Below are 22,490 nucleotides of genomic sequence, written 5' to 3' on the forward strand. Positions count from 1 at the left end.
TGGAGACTATTCTTCTCCAGTGGGAGTATCTGTCAGGACACCTTTATTTGCCTTCCCTTTTCTTCCATCTGGGCTGATCTTTCTCATATACATACATATCTTTTTTAAATTAAGAGCAGGCTTTTGTTTTGGGGCAATTGGGTTTGGTTTTTTTTGGTTTTTTTTTTGTTGTTGTTGTTGTTGTTTTTGTTGGTTTTTTAAATTATTCACAGTCTTTTGATATCTCTTCTCCATAACATATTTCTGATTTAGAAATTTTTTTTTACCCCTCTCATGGGATAACTTTTCTTGTCCTGGGATTCCAGGGTGTTTGGATGTGTGTTGTTCCAGGCTATGGGCTGGCAGGAATCTGCTGTTATTCATACCCTGAGGCCGTGCCCTAGCCATAACCCTAACAAACCCAGCGCGTTCCGTTTCTTAACGACATCCTTCGTTTCCCCCGACGTCCAGCTAGGAACGGCCTAATAGAAACTAAACTTCGCCAGAGAGAGGGAGGAGAACGAAACCGAAGGCGGCTTTGGGCAACGCAGAAGCAGGGCCGGCGAAGGCAGCCACAGCCACGTAGCGCCGCCCGAGGAGCCCCGGCCGGCCCTCAGCCAGCCGTCGGGGCCCGCAAAGCGCCGGGCCACCGCCTCCCCGCGGGCGGGCCGAAGACCCCTCCGGCCGGCAGGGGCGCTGGCGGGCGGCGGCGGGGGCCGCTCCCGGCGGCCGGGCAGCGGAGGAAGGGCCGCGCGGGGCCGCGGCGGGCGGGGCGGGGTGAAGCGGCGGCTGCTGCCATTCCTCTGCTGCGCGGCCGCCTCCTCCCACCCGCCTCTTCCTGGCCGCAGCGAGAGCTGTGCTGGCAGCGGGGAGGCGGCGGCGCCCAGCTCCCGGCCCGCCATGGCGATCCGCAAGAAGAGCAACAAGAACCCGCCGGTGCTGAGCCACGAGTTCATCGTGCAGAACCACGCCGACATCGTCTCCTGCATGGCCATGATCTTCCTGCTGGGGCTCATGTTCGAGGTGAGACTCCCGCTCCGTCCTCCTCTCCGCCGGGAGCCCGGGCGGCCCGGGGGCGGGCGGCATCGCGGTGCCGCGATCGCGGCCGTACGGCGGAGCCCGGGCGGGCGCCGCGTCCCCGCTCCCCGGGGCCCGGCCCCTCCGGGAACGCCCTCTTCGGCGCGGAGACGCGCTGCCCGCCGCAGCCGTCCTCGCGAGCGAGACCGTGCCCCGCCGCCGCGAGGAGCCGAGGCGCGCTTCCCTCCGCCGCGCCGGGGTTACGTGGCACTCGGCCGGGGGAGGGGTGCGCGGCGTGCGGCCGCGCTCAGACCGGGGGAGGCGGAGGGGGGCGGCGGGGAGGCGCGGCCCGGCCCTGCCCTGCCTCACCGCGCTCTTTGTGTGCGCTGCCCGGGCGGCCCCGCCGGCACTACGACTCCCGTGAGGCCGCGCGCCGCCGCGCGGCCCGCAGGGGGAAGGGCGGCCGGCGGTGACGTGTACCTACGGCCGCCGCGCGGGCAGCGGGGCGCGCGTCCCCCGGCGGCCGCCGCCTGGCTTTGGTCGGCCCGGCCCACGTGGCCTGCGGAGCTCCCGGTTCCCCGGAAACCCTCCCCGACCCGGCCGCTGAGCTGAGCGTGCCGTGCTGGGTTCCCTTGTGAGGGATCCCCGAGATGTTCCCAGAGTGCCTTATCGCGGCAGGACACGTCCGCCACGCGGCGCGGTTGTGGCTCTTCAGAGTCCCAGCCGGTGGCTGTTTTTCCCACGCAGATGACTTTCGGCAGTTTTACCCGGCCTTTGTGTTGCTCAGGTGTAGGGTTTGAAAAACTCCCAACGTCTGAAAAGATGGGACACACTAAGAACGCTGTTCTGTGTGATTTTTACTACCAAAAGTCACCAGGAATCACACCGTGCCTCACAGTGTGGTTTTAAGGTTAAAGATCCGGACCTAAACCCTTCCCTTGTGTGTATGCTTACTGTTTATTCACCACATTGCTGCTAGCATTGGGTGTGCCGAAGCCTTTTTCTCTTTGACATTTCTCTGAAAATCTCTCTGATTTTCACTTCACGACATTTATTTTCTATCTTGGCATAGAGGGACCATGTACCTCTGTTGTTACACATATAGTGAGGCTGAACAGATTGCTAGGTCTCTGAAATGCTTTGCGTACAGGCCTTAGAAATCATCTGCCGCAGTTAGTGCTGGTATGGTACAGTATTGATGCTGTCCTCACAGAATCACAGAATGGCCCAGATTGGAAGGGACCTCAAGGATCATGAAGCTCCAGCCCCCTGCCACAGGCAGGACCACCAACTTCCCATTTAATACTAGACTAGGCTGCCTAGGGCCTCATCCAGTCTGGCCTTGAACATCTCCAGGGACGGGATATCCACAGCCTTTCTGGGCAGCCTGTTCCAGCACCTCACCACTCTCATGGTAACATCCATGACATCCAATCTAAATCTTCCCTCTCTTAACTTAAAACCATTTCCCCTTATCCTGCTGTTATCAACCCTTGTAAAGAGTTGGCTCCCCTCCTGTTTATAGGCTCCCTTTAGGTACTGCCTTGCCCTTGCTCAGCTGAACAGCGTTAGCTGAGTGAGCCTTGGTATGGCATGTCGGAACTGGCTGGTGGTGTGAGTCCTCTGGAGGCTCCTTCCACAGTCCTGAGCAGTGGAATAAATTCTGGCAGACGAGTTGGGTTCCCAGAAGTTGCACAGGGTTGGTTCCAAGGAAAACTCCTAGTTTATGGAGTGCTTGTTTAACTGAAAAAGATATAAAAATTTTTAAGAAAAGTCCGATTTCTTTTGAGCCATAATAATAATTTAGTGGGTTATCTTCAGGTAGCAAAATGTCTTACACTTGAAAATTGTTATTGATGAACAAGAATTGCTGCTTTTGTTTTCTTCTTTGAAGGTATCATCTCCCTGCCCAGAAAAGACTTCAGAACAAACATTTTCTGCTTCTCTCTTCTATTGTGAATTTCGTTTTTTCTTGCTGTCCCTCATGAAGAGGAATTTTTGAGGGTATTTCTGTAAACAAATCTATGTGGTCTCTTTTGCCTTCAGAAAGTCAGATGAAGTGGCGTGATGATGGGAGTTGGTTGTTTTCTTGGGAGGAGCAGACATGCTTGGGGAAGAGTGCTAAAACTGGGGAGTAAACATCTTCAGTTTAAAATAGTTTATGTCGGTGAGATTCAACAGCACTTCTGTGTTTTCTTTTCCAGATTACAGCAAAAGCAGCTGTCATTTTCGTCACTCTTCAGTATAACGTTACCATTCCTGCCACAGGTATGTGCTTGCAGGTGGTTGGTTAGTCATGGGCTGTTATCCTCAGACACTGCTAACGTGTTGTATGCCCTAAACTGAGGATAAGTTACCGAGTTTAAATGGACAGTACAGAGATTTTAAGGACTTAATATAAATTGTTTTGGTAAAACTTCCAAGGAATCCGTTCTGTCATTTTGTGAATTGCATTAGGGAAAATGTTTCTGCTCTGCTGGGTTTGTTCTTGATCCTGAAACCCAGTCTCAGTGGTTAATAAGTTCATGTTCTTACTCTGGTTATGCAAGTGATCTGTTCTACTTAGTGTGTGGGGACGGGGGGGAGGGTTGATAGTTTAACATAATTTTATAGTTCCCTTTCAGTGCATTTGGCTAAGCTTCCTAAGTGCACTTAAGTTTCCATTTTTATATTACATCCTTCCAAAATCAAATTGAGTTTGTGATGCGATGGAGAAGATTACTGTAAATGGAGTCTAGTGACCTAGCTCAGGGTGGTGGTTTAATTTGACTTATATTTGTTCAGCTGACAACAAATGACTTTTGCCTGAAAGGTTTCACTTTAAGAAACAAACTTATTGGCAATAAAACTGTATCAGTGCCTTACAGTTAATTCTGTTTTTGTCTTCTAGAAGAACAATCTGCAGAAACAATCTCTCTCTATCACTATGGCATCAAAGACTTGGCTACAATTTTCTTTTATATGCTCGTAGCAATAATCATACACGCTATTATTCAGGAGTATGTATTGGATGTAAGTACAAAATACTAATTCCTTTCATCAAGATAATAGATTAGACTTTGACTGTTAACTTAAAAGCTTTAATGCTAAAATTTACCTTTAAAATGCTGAAACATTTATTGGAACTTTCAGATGTTCTAATGCTGGTAACAGCTAATGTTAAGTACAACAACATATAAATAACAGTGGACTTTCATTTCAGAAAATTAACAGGAAAATGCACTTTTCCAAAACAAAGCATAGCAAGTTCAATGAGTCTGGACAACTTAGTGCGTTCTACCTTTTCTCCTGTGTTTGGGGCACGAGTATTCTTGTCTCTGTAAGTACACTTCCTCTTGTGTTTCTTATAAGACTGCAACTTAGCAAGACCAGTAAGTTTTCAACTTATCTTAATTTTAGCTGATTTTAATATTAAAGCACGGGCATGTTTCAGAATTCAGTGTGAATTGTATCAAAATTAAGTATGAAGTCCAGTAGCGTTACTGTTGCTCCATCTCCAGTAAATTGAATTTGCTGTCAAATGAATAAAATGTGATTTTTAAGCTCTATTAGGGTACTTCATTCTCCATAGTTTTTCTGTGTTGGTTCATTATTGTAAAATAAATGTTTAATGTATTAGTTATGCAGTGCATTTTGGCAGCCTAGGGAATGGGCAGTGGACAAGTTGCTGTAGGCTTAGGTGAGCCCTGTCAGATGCTATGCCCTTTGCTAGCACTGGGCTGTGTTTGTGCTCACCCCACTTTCTGCTTTTAGAAGAAAGGTATAACCCATCTCTTGTTCCCACTTACACAGGTGCTTAGGGAGAAGTATGTGGTTCATTGTAAGCTCCTAAATTATTCTTCCCTTACAGGAGTATAACCTATTGTTTAATTTGAAAGCTCATTTTCTAACGATGATTATAGAAACTTAAAATTTTCAAGAAAAAGGTAGAGTAGAATCTTTTTCTGTAGCACAATGACTCCTAAAAAAACTTCTCTTAGTTAAGCTCAAAGCTTGTCAGCAGTTTACAAGGGAAGACTTCTATCTGTGGTGATGTTGAAATAGCCTCCAGCTCAGAAGGAATCTTTTCTTCAATGAGCACTTGAATTGTTTATTGTTCCTTATTTATTTTTTTCCTTTTAGGCTAATACAGTTGTGTTTTGTTGTTTTAGTTTTGTAAATGGCAGTGTATCAATCTGCAGCTTTTAATTGCGTGTCAGTATTTCTGTGTGCACACATCAGATGTATAAAAATACATGTATGTGTGTCCCTTCGTTATTTCTAACTAGGAAACAGCAACGCTGTGTGACTTCAGAAGCTGTGCTTTTGTTTTTTAGGAGAACTATATATCAGATCCAACCTCTCTGTGGAGGGACTACCCACACACTCTGATTCCGTAAGGCCTCTTCCTTGAAGGACGGTTCTGGGGGAGGAAAGGGGTCATATAGAAATTGCTGAAATTAAATTTGTCGCTGATGTATTTTTTGTTTGTATTGACAGAGAAGCTTTATTCCGTGTCAGTGGGGAGTATACATTAATCCTTCTGCAGGCTGTTTATTTATAAAATGAAGCTGTGGTGAATTTGATTATTTGATCTTTCTGAGAACAAAGCTGACTGGCAACAAGGATCTCTGCTTCTCTTTAGAGATAGCGATTAAATATATTCACTAGAAAGTTTCTGGAACATTTTAAGTTTATGAAGAGAAAGTAATATTCTTCAATTCTTGCTGTATTGTACAGGTTTCAAATGAAGTTTTTCTACATCTTACAGTTGGCTTACTGGTTTCATGCTTTCCCAGAATTGTACTTCCAGAAAACTAAAAAAGTAAGTTCAGAAAGCAAATGGAAAGAATGCCAAGCAAAGCAGCTTGAATAGTGGAGTGATTCATCTATTTGGGAAAGTGTGTTACCCTACATTTGCAACCCCTTTCTTATCTATGTACTTAAGCTTTTCCTTATTGGAATTTTGGTGCTCTGATGTACATGTGAGAAGCAAGTGTTTTGTTTTCACTTAAACCCCGTATTTCTGAAGTAAAATCACTGTGTGTCTGTTGTGTAAATACAAATCAGTAGCATATCCCATCTGCTAAAAGAACTTGAATTTTCCTTTGAACAAATGATTGGGAGATTGTTTTTGTTTCAGAATCTTTTCTTGTTTTCTGTAATTACTTGTCTGAATAATCTCATTGAGATACAGAAATGCTTCAGAAATCACAATACAGGTATTCTATTCAATATAGGTATTTAATAGAAGCAGTGAATAATGTGCTGAATCCAAGCACTATAAACTACAGAGATTTGTTGTAAATACCACTGTCCTCAGCAGAATTTCTAGTTAGTAGTGCAGTGAGTGTTTGAACAGCATCTTTGCCACATGGGAGTTTTGTCCATTGTGTTTCTCAGAATTTAACTGCTCACATTGAGTTCACTGTAGATTTCTGTAGCAGCTTTTGCTTTTCTTGACCAACATAAATAGTCTCTTTGCATGTTCTTTGCTCAGGCTGTCTTTGCATGCACAGCTTCCTTTTAAAAACTCTTCTCTTGTTGCTCTGTGACTAGATTGAGTTTCTGCTGTCAGGATTCTGCTTCATTCAAGGAAATGAAATGTATGTTAGGTAACCACAGGTCTTTATTCCAGGACCTAGAGCAGGCTTGGGAAAGTAGTAATGAGGTTTGTTTTCATGCTGATTGCAGCATCAGCAGTGATGTGATGCAGATATTTCTGCTGATGCTCCAATATTGCCACACTGGGGCAGTGATATCTCTAGAACTTGACTTAATATTTAAATATTGGTTGGCTCTGTTTTTTGTTTGCTTTAATGTGACTTTATGAAAGTTGCCAGAAAGTGGCAGAAATGCTGTATGCTTAATAGTAGTATTTTGTTTGGTCGTTTGGGTTTTTAGTTTTTTGGTTAAGTTTTAAGGCTATTTGTTTTATTTTATCACGTTTCGAGTTGACACCCCCTTATCACAGTTTCACCTCTCCTGTCTTGACTTCCCTGCCTTACTTCTCATGCAGGAATTGGCTGCTTTTGCTCAGGTCCAGTTATTTCTACTTCTGACATTTAAAAAAGAAAAATTTAGGGGGTTCTCAACTCTGCTTTTTGTGTAGTGGTGGATAACTCCACCTGAGTTATTCCAATGGGCATTAAGTCTGACAGTTTATGTAAGCAGGCAGCTGAGGCTATTTAAATGTTACCTTTGTTCCGAAAATAAAGTGCAAAAGACTTATTCTGGTAGTACTTGGAGAACCACAGTGTTTGCAGTGAGTACACTCGTGTTTTCTCTGCACAACCTGTTTTTTGTTTTCTTTGGGATCACTTAGGTTTTTAACTATATTCCCTCTCTCTGTGTTGTTAGGTGTTGTAACAGGTATTTCATTTTGTCAGCTTTGAGGTAAAGTATTGGAGATGTAGAGTAGATCTTAAAGGATGACATTTTTAGGAGGTTTTCTTGTGTTTCTTTGGTTGCATTTACGTGCGTGCGTGATAAAACTGAAAAACTGAGTTACCTGAAGCGTAGGGAATCTTTAAAGAAGTTGGAGTTCTTGAGCACAAATGAATGTATTCTACCTACCATTTCAGAATGAATACTCATACTGTGATCTAGTATACTTCAGTGAGTTTTCTTTTCTCAGGTGGTGTTTGTATCACTGCTTAGTAATGTTATTCTGTTTACTGCCAACAGTGTACCAAAATCATGAATGATCTTGAATTTTTTTAAATGCACAACAACAGTTGTAAACTTCTTTTTGGTTCATAGACTTTTGTTCTATTCCTGTAACGATCTGACAGAATCAGAATGGCAGAAAATGTGTCAAACTACGGAAGTTTATCTGGAGACACAATAATTCATACCAATTATGTACTTATTGTAATAACTGCTGCAAGTTCAGATAAGTCTTAACAAAGAATTAAATTCATCTTTTGAAATGCATTTTCAAATGCATTTTCTCACAAAAGTGTATGTAAAAAATGCAGTATGTTACTGGTAAGTAAGCAGTAAGTGGTGTGGAATTAGATGGAGTAACTCAGTGCCAAAACAGGCCACGTGGGGTAGCTGAGAAGATGATAATTTCTAGGACTAGGAGGCAATCTGTATTGTAACATCGTATAGCATTGTGTGTAATGTATGTTTATTTGTTTCTTTTCAATAGGAGGATATCTTTCGCCAAATTGTCTACATTGGACTTTATCTCTTTCATATTGCTGGAGCCTATCTTTTGAAGTAAGTAATGTATGAGGTTTTATTGTCTTCAATCACTGTCCTAAAATGTAACAAAGCATTTGAATGGATGTTCTATTTGTTTTAATAGTCTGACCCACCTTGGACTTGTTCTCCTGGTATTACATTACTTCGTTGAATTTCTTTTCCACATATCTCGTCTTTTCTACTTTAGTGATGAAAGATACCAGAAAGGGTAAGTAGTCAGCAGTTCTCAAATTCAGGTAACCTCTGTCTTGCAAGCCTCGTGCATTTTAACTAAGCAGAAGCCAGGATTACAGGGAAGGTTGTCTTGTACTTCCTTAGAGGCCACTGTCCTCCAGACTAAAAAAGAATTATTTTTTTTTTAACTTACTCTCCTGTATAAGTAGATGTTAGTAGCTATGTAAAATGGAGTTAAATCTCATACTACTTTTATTAAAAGTAAAAATAAAACATTTTCCAGGTACAGGTCTTGTAGACAAGGCAACAACCTGGGCTGCTAATGCAGTCGGTTCTAAATAAACTCTTAACACAGTCATGTTCTGATAGTCACGGAAGGCACTTTCTATTGAGATAAAAATAATTTTCAGAACAAAGTTTTGGTTTGTAGGAAAAAAAATCCTAAGTGAGGCGTTTCTTAATTTTTGTCTTCTGTGATAACTGAAAATAAAGGATTAGGACAAGTGAAAAATGACTGAGTCAAGTTCTTAACTCTCAGATGAGTTCTTAGAGTTAAGAGTAACTATTTGCCTTGTTAGTACTTGTGCTGTGAGCAGAGAATTCGTATAGTGTTTGTGGTCTTTCTCTTTGCAGATTTTCACTGTGGGCAGTCCTTTTTGTTTTGGGAAGGCTTCTCACCTTGATTCTTTCTGTCCTCACTTTTGGCTTTGGTCTGGCAAGAGCAGAAAATCAGCAGCTGAATTTCAGCACTGGAAACTTCAATATCCTGGCTGTTAGGTACAGTAAACTTGGGATGGTTCCTAAGCATGATCTGTAAGCCTGTGTTAAACCTGTGTAGTGTTAATGCTAGTGGTACTGAATGGGATCAGTGGGCATGGCTTTGGTTTTTAAAAAAAAAAAAAACAAAAAGCTTGTCAAGCACATTGAAGTGAATGGAAGAATTTACAGTCTGTCACTGAGAAATCTGTAACTGGTTACGAGTTAGGAAAATAAAACAAGATTAAAAGGAATATCCGGCTGTAGAGATGCCTTTCACACCTTAGAGTTATTAAATCGAACTATAAATAATTGCAGTGACAATTGGACATCATATCCAAGCATCTTTGAATCTGGTTGAAGATTCTCACCACTTTCTCTGCCTTTATTATGACTTTTATTGCTGCTGCCTGATGCAGTGGTTGGTTCGGCCAACCATTCAGCCTTTTTATGAATTAAATGCATGAAAGGAATTTATTAAAACATTGCCAGTGTCCACAGTACCCTGCAGTCTAACTATTCAGAACTGGAGGACCCGTGTTCCATCCTGGAGGAGTTCAAGGTGAGAATGGATGGGGCCCTGGGCAGCCTGGTCTAGTATTAAATGGAGAAGTTGGTGGCCCTGCCTGTGGCAGGGGGCTTGGAGCTTCATGATCCTTGAGGTCCCTTCTAACCCTGGCCATTCTGTGATTCTGTGTTCTGGTGACAGGTACCTTGAGTGTTAGAGAAAGGAGAAAGCAGAAAAGAAACTTACTGCTTTTCAGTTTTGATGGAAGTATGAAGTCTTTGCTCTTAGTACACATCCAGTTTTGTTCTGCTGTGTTAATCCCACTAACTCTTGCATCTGTGGAAAAACGGGTGTTAGGAGGAGAGGAAAACCTCCTAGCCAGAGAGCAAAAAACATTTACTAATGTGTAGTCCAGAAAGAACAACTCTGTTGCACTGGAGGAAACAAAGTAAAAAGGCCGTTTCTGATGTACAAAAAAACCTGTATGATGTGCTATTCTGCTTTCCTTTTTTCTTTGAACAAGGTGGACTTACTGCTGAACCTGTACCTGTTTCTTTTTCAGAATCAGCGTGCTGGCCTCCATCTGCTTGGCTCAAGCATTTATGATGTGGAAATTCATTAATTTCCAACTTCGGAGATGGAGAGAGCATTCTTCTTCTCAGCCTCAATCGGTGAAAAAGAAGTTTGTCACAGCTAAAGGAAAGACTTCCAGAAAAGAAAGAGGTTTGTATTTTCAAGTTTTCTGTTAACTTTGGTGTCTTGAAAGCAACTTCAGATTATAGAGAACCTTTTATGATAAAACTGCTGAAGTAATTTCTGTGTTCTGCTCTCAAAAGGGAAGGTTCAGTTGCAGAAGCAGTATTGGTGAATTTATTTTATTGATTAAAAAAAAAAAAATCTTGATCTAGAAAAAGTGGGTTTGGCTTTGTTTTGTAATTGATGGAATGAAGGAATCACTGTTACAGTTATTGCAGCTTTTGCAATTTATTGTGTCTAATCTTATTGCATGAAATCTGTTGTGCTCATGTTGTTTACAGTTATAAAAAGGGAGGAGACATTTTTAAATGTTCCCATGATCGCTCTGAAGTTCTTTTTTCTTGCAATGAATTTCAGGCATATTTTTCAGTGCCACTGAGTGAAGATCCAGTAAATAAGCTCATGTTGGGCTGTCTTTACTAATAACAGCATTTTGATGTTTCTTTTAAAGGCGTAGGTAACAACTGCTTACTACTTTAATCTTTAAGAGCTTTTGGAAATGAATTGATGGTTTGTGTCACTCTTAGGGGAAGATGAAAGATGAACAGTCTGCCATTTCCTCCAATGAAATTATGTACTCAGTTTACGTAGATAAATCTGTTGTACAGTTGAGCTTCTATGTAGTTAAGTGCTAGCTTGAATAATTCCTGAACTTCTTTGAAACAGTCACCTCAAAAGCTTATTTCCACATGATCTTTTGCTTGTTGCTAACCTCTAATGCTTTTTCAATACATTGAATTTACTGCATGAAGACAGTTGTACTGAGAACTGAGATGTGTCAGAGGTGGATTTTCAACTTTTAAGGTGTCTTTTTTGTATTAAAGTCATGCTTTAGATTGTTGCTTACATCATTTTGGTTGTTTTCGATTAGCACTGTTTTGTGTTTGTCCATTGTTAGTTTTTAGGTTTTGTTGCCCAGTGCTAACATGCACATATTTTTACTTCAGCTGACAGATTTCAGACCTTGATTTTTATATTATTTTATTATTTTTGAGTTTGTTTTGGGTTCTTGGTGGGCAGAGTGTAGGTTTTTACAATATACATGAGGTGGTGTGTATATGAAATGATGATCTCCCTCTCTACTCTGCCTTCGTGAGGCCCCATCTGGAATTCTGCATCCAGATCCAGAGCTCCCAATACAAGAAAAACAGAGAGCTGGTGGAGAGGGTCCAGAGGAGGGCCATGAAGATGATCAGGGGACTGGAGCACCTCCCCTACAAAGACAGGATGAGGGAACTGGGCTTGTTCAGCCTGGAGAAAAGAAGGCTGCGGGGTGACCTCATTGCAGCCTTTCAGTACCTAAAGGGAGCCTACAAACAGGAGGGGAATCAAGTCTTTGAAAGGGTAGATAACAGCAGGACAAGGGGAAATGGTTTTAAGTTGAAGGAAGATTTAGGTTGGATGTCAGGGGGAAGTTCTTTACCATGAGAGTGGTGAGGTGCTGGAACAGGCTGCCCAGAGAGGTTGTGGATGCCCCGTCCCTGGAGGTGTTCAAGGCCAGATTGGATGGGACCCTGGGCAGCCTGGTCTGGTATTGAATGTGGAGGTTGGTGGCCCTGCCTGTGGCAGGGGGTTGGAACTTGGTGATCCTTGAGGTCACTTCCAACCCAAGCCATTCTGTCATTCTGTGATACTAGAAAAAAATAGGAGTGGCATTTTTATCAATAGAACTTGTAGGTGTCCGACTGAATCAGAGCTTAATGTTCATTTATTACTGTGTTTTACTTGTGGAATTCGTTTATATATCTGCTATTTAATCAGTGAGTTAAAATGTTTAAACTTTTCTTAAATTTCATTGATTTAATTTGGTAAACTTGTAGTTCACTTGAATTATGATTGAATTCACATAATAATTGAGCTATGACTGCCTTAAAGACCCAGGAATTTTGCAGCTTATTTTAAATTGGAATTCTAAAGAAAAGGTTGATCTCAAAGGCTGGTGTTGTTTTAGACTTTTCTGTTTGGAAGATTCCTGTAACATTGTTGACTCAGAACACTTGCACAAGATGTGGGGTTTTTTTTCTGAGAACTAAAACATGCAATTAAGTTGCATTTCAAACAGGTTTTTTTTGATGTTTGTTTTTGGGGGGAGCTGCATGTGAGTGTGGCAGGCTGCATTTGGGGAGCCAGGACGCAAAATGCCTTTCTTTTAGACTGTGCCAGAAGCAAGCAATAATAGTGGGAAAATGTTGGTGTGTATGTGTGATGCCTAAGCACTTGCTGATTTGTGTTCTTTCTTTTCACTTGTTTTGACTTAACTGTTAAGAGAATATGATCTCTGCTGGTTTGGATCTAGATCACTATTTGTAAGCTTTATAAATCAAGAATAACCAAATTTTTTTGAGAGGAGCCTGAAGAAGCCTGACATAAGCTTGAGATGATGGTGTCATTTACAGCCAAATAAAGAGGCTCTGACTGTTCCTCTATGACTGATCAGGCCTGTGACCAGTTTCCTTCTCACTTGTATTGCTGCTTGGTTGATTGGTTTTGTTTTTGTTCTCCTTTTCACTTCAGTTGCTTGTTAGCATGCGTGGGAGCTTTGGGTGCAGGAAAGGTGGGGAGAAGGAATATTTGCAGTTATTTCTGTGGATTGGCCACTCCTTCTGATGATCTGCAGCACTTTTGGAGATGGAAAACATGAACTTAACCTGTTATCTGTACGGGAAGGTATAGCAGTTGCTTTAAATCAAAATGGTGGTGCAAGTTAGTTGAGCAGAGATGCAAGCAGTAAAGCTGACTATGCACTTCTGCTCTTCTGGTCTGTTTTATAAATTTGGTTGCTGTCAGGCAGCAGCTGTGCTTCCATGGGCTGTGGTGACTTTAAGTAGAGGGGAGACTTTCGTTCATAGCGGTATCACGCTGCTCTGTTCCACTCTTTTGAGGACATGATAGATCCATAGACGTTGGGTCATTGCTGAGAGCAAATGTTTGCTGCGCACAGGTACCACTTGTTGACTATTTCATATTAAAACTCTTGAGCTGACCCAGAAGTGGGATACAAGTAAAGAGCTGCTGATGGTATCAGGTTCTTGCTTTGTGTTCTTAAGTGTCTAAGTCCTGTGCTTGAGCTCCTTCTATACTTTTCTTATATTTTAACTGATGTTTTACTTCCGTCCATCTTATCTATTGAAATATTTTCTTCAGAAAATAAATGATCTCTATATTTTTTTAAGTACGTGATTAATTAACCTTAATTTTTCTACGTATATAAAAAGCTTGTAAAGGTGAGTAAAGGATTGCAAGTTTCTTAGGCATTAAAAAATGAAATAGGAAGAAGAATGATATGAGGGCTGTGTCCATCTGACTCCAGAATTTCACAGGAATGTCCTGCCAACAAGTTGAATATTTCTCTTTATCAGAGAATATCTAGCTAATCTTGATTTTCAATTTATAATATATGTAACACAACCATGTCAGTATTTGGCCATGTCAGCAAACTGTGCTTCAGTTGTCTGAGTAAACGTTGTATTTTGCAGTTGGTAAAAGCTTTGTTATACTATTGTATTATCATAGAATGGCCTGGGTTGAAAAGGACCACAATGATCATCTAGTTTCACCCCCTGCTTTGTGCAGGGTCACCAACCAGCAGACCAGGCTGCCCAGAGCCACATCCAGCCTGGCCTTGAATGCCTGCAGGGATGGGGCATCCACAGCCTCCTTGGGCAACCTGTTCCAGTGAATAAATGGTAATAAATGGTACGGTTCCAGTTATAAATGGTAATGATGAGATTTAACAAAATAGATGCATCAGAGAAGAAGTTAATGACTGTTTAGGACCTACTAAAATGTAGTAAAATAATAAAGTGTCTCATTCTACTTGATTTTTTTTATTTTTTTTTTGTAGAAAATGGAATAAATGGGACAGTGACCTCAAATGGAGCAGACTCGCCTCGTAGCAGGAAGGATAAATCCTCGTAAAACTGGGTTTTATTAAGTTAATTGACAAGTGTCCCCAAAGAATCTGCTTTTTACATGGATGGCCCTTCAGCACTAGAGATGTAATGGATTAAAGAAAATACAAATCATGTTTTTTGATTATTGCTATTGTTTTGTGAAACTTTTTTTAAAAGCCATTTTGACTAAAAGAAAAGGTTTATCTGTCTTCAAACAAACGCTTGGGGGGTGGGGGGACAAAACACTTTTTAAATAACATTGACACTTTTTTAAACACTTACTGTGATGAAATAACTTCACTTAATGAGGATCACTGATGCAATGTATTATTCCTTTCCAGTTTTTGTAATCTTGGTGATATATACTGTTTTCCAACTTCACTTTTTCCTAGTTCTTCAAAACTTCAAATATATTATGAAATTGAAGTAAAAATGTAGTATGCATTTTCGGATACTCTGACTTTTAAGTTAGTTGATTCAAATTCACAGATCAAATTGGAATTCTAGGACCACAAAAGTAAACTTCTTTTATTTTGTAGTTGCTAGCTACACGATGTCTGCTCTAAGAATTGCCCCATATCATTAAAACAAAACTGAACTGATTGGAAATGTTGCAGAGTCTTATTGCTCGTTGGTTAGAAATGTCTTACAAGGAACAGAGAAACCTTTCTGAGATAAAGCTTTAGCACTTGAAAATTAGAAGGGAAAAGTGTATGTCATGGAGTTGATTTGAGTAGCACTGTTAACTCCTGTCTGTGCTTTTAAAGTGTACATATCTTGGACAGTTACTGTGCGTTGGACCTTCTTCCAAAACCTGTCTTTCTGATTTTAGAGGGGGAGATTCTTACACTGTGTTGTTTGTTTTAGGTGGGGAGGCATCTAATGCTCCACGAAGAGGGAATTTGTTAGATAAATGGATCAAGTTTTGACAAACATTCCTCTATTCTAAATGCTTTGCCTTGTTTCGCCTCTGTTAGGAAATAGTTTGATTTCTCCTATATATATATTTTTATGAAAGAATATTTAAAAGCTACAACTTCTTAAAACTGGTATATTGTGTGTGCCCTTGGCTACGGCTGGAGGAATCTGGATTTAAGATTTTTTCCATTATCTGTCTTTCAGAATTGTATTAAATGTGAAGCCTTGTCCAGTTAATTTTTCAATTTAATATGCAGTTAATGTTTTTCTTGTGTATCCTTTTGTAATGGGAACCATTTGACTTGGGAATGAGTTAAAGATTTTTATTCAGTCTTGACGAGTTACTAAATCAGGCTTTCAGGTTAACCCCAGTGTTAGAATGCTTATGGATTGAGTAGGAGTGATTATAAGCAATCAAACTGAGAAATAAACAGATTAACTAAAAATTGTTACTTTAATGGAGTTTATGCCCAACAACAACAAAAAATCTGCATTCTGTATCTTACACAGTTCGGTTGCTTACTATACAGAATAAAATTTCTAGTGCAAAATATTGACTACATGTAACTATCTGTTCTTCAGTCATACAGTGCTATTTAGTGTTACTACCGTTTAATTTGTTACGTGTTCCAGGCAGTTCAAGTCACAGTTTTGAGTACTTGCTTCACAGCTCCTGAAGTGTACTTGGCAGACTTGGACTTAGTTAACTTGAGAACCCTGGAGCTGCACGCCCTTTAATGCTCCCAATCTACTTCAGTAGGTATAGTTATTTTTATGTACTGATGGAAAAAAAGAAAACTCAAGTGATGGAACTGTGAGTCTATCCAATCTGACCGTGAAACTGGAAATTTGGAATACAGAAATGCTGAGGGAATTGATAAATGAAATACTGCACAAAATCACATTTCACATCTGATATTTCTAACAGACGTGCATAGATTCTGCGTGCCTTGCTCTCAAGTTGTACCTTAAGCCAAAAGGGGCAAATGTTTAAAGTTTCTTGTCTGGTACTTTGACTTGTAAATCAAGTTTGCGTGTGATATATCTGGTTGTCTTGGTATTGTCAGAATCATAGGAGATGGAGAAAGAAATTATAGAGGGTGCTTTTAAGGTACTTCTTCAGCTCTTTGATACATTGGAGTCTGAGGATTGTGATTGCTGTGTCCCTAAAGGAACTGTTTTTGTAAAGCTCATTGTTTGTCACGGGAGTCTTGAAATGTCAACTGTAGATTCCCTTCTAAAAACTTCAGAAGAGCGTGTTCTTGCCTGTTAATATTGACATTGCTTTTGTCTCCTGTTGGCCTTATGGATGTTCTCGGCCTTTGGACTTCACAAAAAGAATTTTTACTTCCACGATGGCTTGATCTTCATCTTTGCCTTATAGGACTTGTTGCTTTCTGATGAGTAATATAGAATGATTTCTCTTGTTCTTGGGTTTGAACAGAGCATTGAATGCCAGTTTCTTTCATCCTCTTGCGTCATAGTTAAAAATGCCCATTCATAGTTTTGGAGGAGGCATTCCTGACTTCCTGCAGAAGCAATAATTTTTTAATTTCTACCTTGTGCTGAAAACCTCTGTGAATTTAGAACATTTTGAGATTTCTGTTTCCGATTCGTTACTTGCCTTGGCATAAGGTTGTTCTTTCCTGTTTGGATAACTTCTTTTGAGTTGCTTACAGTCTGATTTTCAAACCTTATCGCATTTCATCTCTCTTTGTAATCTGGGATTCATTAGGATAGGAGATTAGTTGTCTAATAGTGTTTTCAAAGTTACGGTATCAGGAAAATCAGAAATGGAAATGACTGAAGAGTTTGTTATTGCGCTCCTATGCCTCATTGTAATGCTTTTTGCTTAGGCTGTGGCAGTTTATCCTGACCAATTACTAAATCCCACAAAGAGAAGGCTTTGTCCATGTAAATGGATGTGAAGAGAATGATCCATACAGACTGTGGTTAAGGGTTTTCATTTTATTGTCATACCTCTCTCCCCCAACCTTGGAAGAACTCTTTCCTAACTGATGATCCTGAGCCTCTTTTATTTTTATTTTTTTTCTTTTTGGCCCTAAAGGTGTGTTTGCTTTATGTGCAGAATTAGTTACCAAAGCTGGGACTTTACTGTTACTAAATAACATTATGCAACTTAGAAGTGTAAACAGAGACTGCGGAGCTGCTGACATTCATTTTCAGCATTTGCAGTTTTCTGCTCTTGTTAGGACACTTATTTCTCACGACTAGTTAAAAAGAGTGATTTCTCATGTGTAAATTATTTGTGAGGGTGACACTTCACAAACTGCTTTCTGTGTGATCCCGAGCCCAAAGTTAGGAGTGATCGAGGGAAGGGAGTCGTGCAGAGAGAATGCGTAGGTTATGGTGTTACAATACACTGAAAGTAAATGAAGTATGTTGGGGTAATGTATTTTATTTAGAGTATCAGTCATTATGAAGCATCTGATACTCTTTCCAAAGTGCTTTTTTCTTTGAAAATATTAGTTGTGCTAATGAAATTACATCATCTTGAATTCTAGTAAGTAGTTTGGTACTTTGATAAAAGTAATCGTCCTCCTGTTATCAGACTGCTTTAAAAAGAGTTAACGTACATTTTCAGCCCTTTTAGCAAATAACTTAGCAAAAGTAACTGCACCCGAAGCAGTTTTGCTGGGAGTCCAATTTGGTGTTGGAGGGAAGGAGCATTTTCACGGCTGTGCTAAACTTAAAATACTGTAGGTTGCTGCCAAAAAGTGCCCCTTCTCTTTTTCTAGCACAAAGATTTTTTTGTTGCACGGTCAGCTCGATCAAGGAGCTGGCGCAGCTGTAAACTGCCATGTTTGCTGAGTTATTTCTTGACTGAATTAGTTGCCTGAGAGTAATCCTGGAAGTACACAAGTCTTTATAGATAAGCAAGGAGATGCTGGAAAAACGTGCATGAAGGTGTAAGGCAATTGTCCCTTTCAACTGCACTTTTTTTGGTTGAAAATGACAGATTACACAATGTGTAAGTTGGAAGACTTTATTGAAGGGCTTCCAGTCTTCAATACAAGAAGGAAACTGCTATCTGGTAGCTCTGACATGCCAAACTGATTATTTATGGCTTTCTGCCAGGTATTTTGGTGAAGGGGAAATAATCAGTATTCTGTAGTGAAATGCATTTTCTCTGTCTCAGTTTATGGGTTTCCAAGCAGTGGAACTGGAAGTGTAGAAATAGGAATTCTGAAAATGTAATTTCTTCTGGATCAAGGACCAAGATTACTTTCTTTAGCAGCTGGGAAACTACAGCTTCTTTTCACCGTGAACCCTTCGTATGTTAAAGCAGGTCTTCCAAAGAGCTTTGCAAGAACTGCGTTGTCTTTCTGTTGAGCAGTCTGGGAGGGAGAGTTGTTCTGTTTCTCTTAAGTTTGTTATTCTGTTTTCAGGATGCTGGCTAGCCCATTTCTAGCTCATTCTTACGTTTTGTTCCATTTGTGACTCGGCCCTTGACCTGTGCTCGGAAGGTAGAAACCAGCAGCTTCCATGGCCGCTCTCTTTGTGTTGGTCATTGCGGGCCTAATGGTTCTTTGTGGAAAAAGTCGGTATTGAAGGAGTTAGAACACCAGGTAGACAGTCATGCTGCTTGTTTGAGGTACAGGCACGGTGCGAGTCAGCAAACAGAGCATACTACGTTCTAGTGGCTGGTAGTTTGATGCCTGTAGGTTCTGTAACAGTTATCCTATTATTCAAGTGCTGAAGTTATTTCTTGCGCTGGGTGTGACAGTGTCCTACAGAGCTAAGTCTGGGGGGGGAATTCTGAAAAGATCCTTTGAAAAGAATAGGACTCTTAAAAGAACTGATGTCTGTTATCATCTGTCCATTGTGTTTGAATTTTTCCTATTGTTGTTTGGGCTTTTGTTGTGGTTGTTCTTGGCTTTGTAGCTTTTTTAGTTTTCTTGTTCTGCTATAGGTGGTGATGGATCTCTGTGGTGGGTATACCCTCTTCTCATTGCTATCCCCCTTTTCACTGCTCCCCAAACTACTCAATTTGGGATCTAATAAGCCTGGTTCTGTGCACGTTAAGGAATTTGGCATACTTTTTAGAACTAAAATAGAAGCAGTGCCTGAGTGTTTCTGGAGCAGACACGTAAGAAGAAAGAAGCACATTAAAGCAATATACAGGGTGTCATCAGAACCCGTTTAATGGGAACTGAAACTCTTTATAGCATGAATACATTTTGATACAACTTGTATTTCAAGTGAGGTGTTTGAATTTAGCTCACATTCAGATAGCAAGTGCCTTTCTGTCCACAAAACAGAACTACTATTAGCATCTACAACTGTCGGTTCCCCTTCTGTGAGTGATGGGTGAGGAGTCCTGGGCTGCAGCTGCAGGTGGGTTTTTTCTGCCTCTTAGGGAAGTTCTTTTGATGTCAACAAGAAAAAAGTTAACAACTTCTATTTCAGGTTGAAAGAAAAAAAAGGAAAAGTGCTACCTAGTTTTGGATCTAAGATGATTGCTCTTGATCTCGCGCAGTGTGTCCTGTCACTTTTATTTTGGGTACCTGCAAAGACTTTTATTTGTATGCAGCTCGAGAATGGAAAATCTGTGATGTGAGTGCCAGAAATGACAACTCCTTTTTCTTTTTATGTTAGGATCTTTTTGCAGAATCAGAGCATCTGAGGTGTAGCTTTACAATTTGATAGCTTTTCAGTGTTCATTTTTTCTTCTTATTTATTGTGGTTAACACTTAAGGTCAGGCGCTGTCATGCAGCACAATGCAGTTGTCATTTCTTTATTCCAAACAGAAGAACATTATGCAATACAATACACTGAAATGGAAAAAAGAAAAAGAAAAAAAAAAAAAAAGAAGTGCTAAGTCCTGACTGCTTTCGGAAAAAATGGTATTCCTGGATGTTTCTCTTAGTCCAGATCTTTCTGTATTACCGTTCACTGGTACTGCTTTTCTCATTTAGGAAACTGGGCACAAAGTATTTCAGTATCTGTAGAAAGTAGTTTTGCTGTCACACAACAAAGATATTGGCGAATCATGGTCAAGGACTTTGATCTTTGTCTGTGTCTCCTTATATTGATTAAGAATGTTGAAGAATGTATCTTGCATTGTAATTAATGGATTAAAAATTCAGCCCGTGGTGATGGGAATATTGTAATAGGATAGGAATTTCAACTCTTGAACTTCAGGCTGGAAGCCAAACCAAAACTACCTTGTGTTCTCATGCAGGTGATTCCTCCTCTTTGTTTCTTAGATTCATCATTACCTTTGTTTTGTTTATTTAGATTGTAAGTTCTTTGTGGCAAGAGTTGTCTTGTGTGTGTGTGCGTGTGTACCCAGGACAATACGGCCTCGAGCCCCAATCTGTGGAAGCTGTAATAAGCAATCACCTTGTTATTGTTTTCCTGGATATCATAATAAAGAGTATCTAATTAAAATTGTGCTTGGATAGTCTGTTAAATGATGGAGGTTTGCCTACAGCCAAGCTGCACCAGCAGCAGAGAGATGCTCGCTGTTCTCTGTAACAGGTGAACACAGCCAGGAGACAACCTTAGGCTGAAGAGAAATACCCTGCAACTGAGGCTGGAGCTGGAGCTTGCACGTTTATTGAGAGTTCAAGGCTGAGTTTTTCCACCTGCCATCAACTTGACAACCAGTTTCGTGCTCCATCATGGGAAGATGTGGCTTGTTTGTGGTAATACTTGCATTTAAAGCCTTTTTAGGCTTAGTGCTCACTGACCCAGAAGAAAAACAACTCAATGCAATCTTATAAAGCAACCTCTGAATTGATCCACTGGTGATGTAGGCCAGGTGATAGGGAGCTTTCACCCAAATTAAGGGAAAGTAAAGACGGACTGTAGAAAATCTGTGCCGCAAGTGTTGCCTTCAAATGAGTTTGATTCCTGTATGGTAACGGGGTTGAGAATAGACTGAAAAATCTTCATATTCAGTTCAAGATAAATCAGAGTTCTTGTGAAGAGCTATTTAATCGTTTTAAAATCCTACACCGCTAGTCAGCTGTGAAGACACATCTCATTCTCAGGTTCATTACGGTTGGGTCAATTACATTATTGAGACACTCATAGCTTGAGATGAAATTGTGTTATGTAGTCTCCATTGACAATCTAATTCTAAGAACCTGAGCTACTTGAGTGATAGATGTAGCTGTCAGGTCACCTGGTGAGGGTTGGTGGATGTTGCATGGCTGGCACCCAGGAGGGCTGACAAAGTCACAGGGTGGTAGGGTTGGAAGGGACCTCTGGTGATCACGCAGTCCAACCCCCTGCTTCACCTTTCCCTGCTGCTCCTCTCAGCGTCGTTCCCATGCTCCTGCTGCCCATCTCAGGTGGGTGACCTGCAAAATGCTGATGGGAGGTGGAGCAGCCGGAGCCTTCGGAGCTAAGTGTGTGATGAGTTTGGCGTGCTGGGCAAAACAGCCACTAGAGGCCACCACAATCTTTCTGGCAGCTGGCTTTGAGCGTGGGTGTCCAGAAGCCCACAGCCCTGCTACCCTTCCTGAAGGAAAGAATATATATTTTTGTCTCCTTGTAAGCAGCATTTCTGCTGTAACTCAGAAAGCCGAGCACTGAATTAAATTAGTCACAACTCCTTGTCGTTTTGATCTTGCTGCTGACCTAATTTTTATTTTTATTTAATTTTATTTATTTATTTATTTTTTAAGAGAAGTGATATTCTGCAGATCTCAAAAGACAATCTTGTTGGGATGGAAACTATTTCCTGACTCACGTTTGGGAGAGCAGGATGTACATCTTCACTGTTAAAGCTTTATTTTGTTCCAAAGCTGCAACATCCTACATTAAAAATAGAGTACAGAATGCAATGTAAGCCTCAAATTAGATCTGCTGGCTGTGCTTGGTTTTGCAGGCAAGTACACAGTGCTGAGGTAGATGCTGATTTCTTTGCTTGTGTGGAGGGAAAAAGAAAAAGAAAAAAAAACCTGTTCTTTGCATCTCCAGCAATTTTTGATGGTTTCAGAACAAGATATGGGGTGATGGCCCCATAAATCTGTTCTCTGCAATGGAAAAAGATCTGTTTCATCTGCTGATAGGAGAGACTTACTTTGCAGGAGTATTGCCTGTGGACATCTCCTTTAGATGCTGTAGAACTCTGCAGTTAAAGTAATTTCAGTGAAGAAATACATTAAACTTGGCAGCTTATAGTTTTTGTCTTCAATAATACAGAGAGGTCTTGTTTCTTGAGCATGTGCCCACTTTCATGTAGCAGAAGGGTGTTCTGGGGTGATTTTGGAAGACTGTTTGCAATGTGTTCTTTTTTGTTCATATCTTCTGGGTCATTTTA

General features: G+C 40.8%; 1 protein-coding gene across 1 annotated transcript; it reads left to right on the plus strand.

Moving 5' to 3' along the window:
- Nucleotides 1–879: 879 nt before the first annotated feature.
- TRAM1 (translocation associated membrane protein 1) lies at nt 880–14,299 on the plus strand (the record flags this gene model as incomplete). The annotated part of the gene is made up of 11 exons (XM_079533630.1): nt 880–1,002; nt 3,201–3,264; nt 3,887–4,008; nt 4,199–4,315; nt 5,313–5,371; nt 5,716–5,800; nt 8,132–8,202; nt 8,291–8,395; nt 8,995–9,138; nt 10,188–10,348; nt 14,226–14,299. The coding sequence occupies 11 exons, from the start codon at nt 880–882 to the stop codon at nt 14,297–14,299; spliced, it is 1,125 nt and encodes a 374-aa protein (XP_079389756.1).
- Nucleotides 14,300–22,490: the final 8,191 nt, after the last annotated feature.

The sequence above is a fragment of the Tetrao urogallus genome (assembly GCF_951394365.1).
Source record: "Tetrao urogallus genome assembly, chromosome: 3".
In the NCBI taxonomy this organism is placed as follows: Eukaryota; Metazoa; Chordata; class Aves; order Galliformes; family Phasianidae; genus Tetrao; species Tetrao urogallus.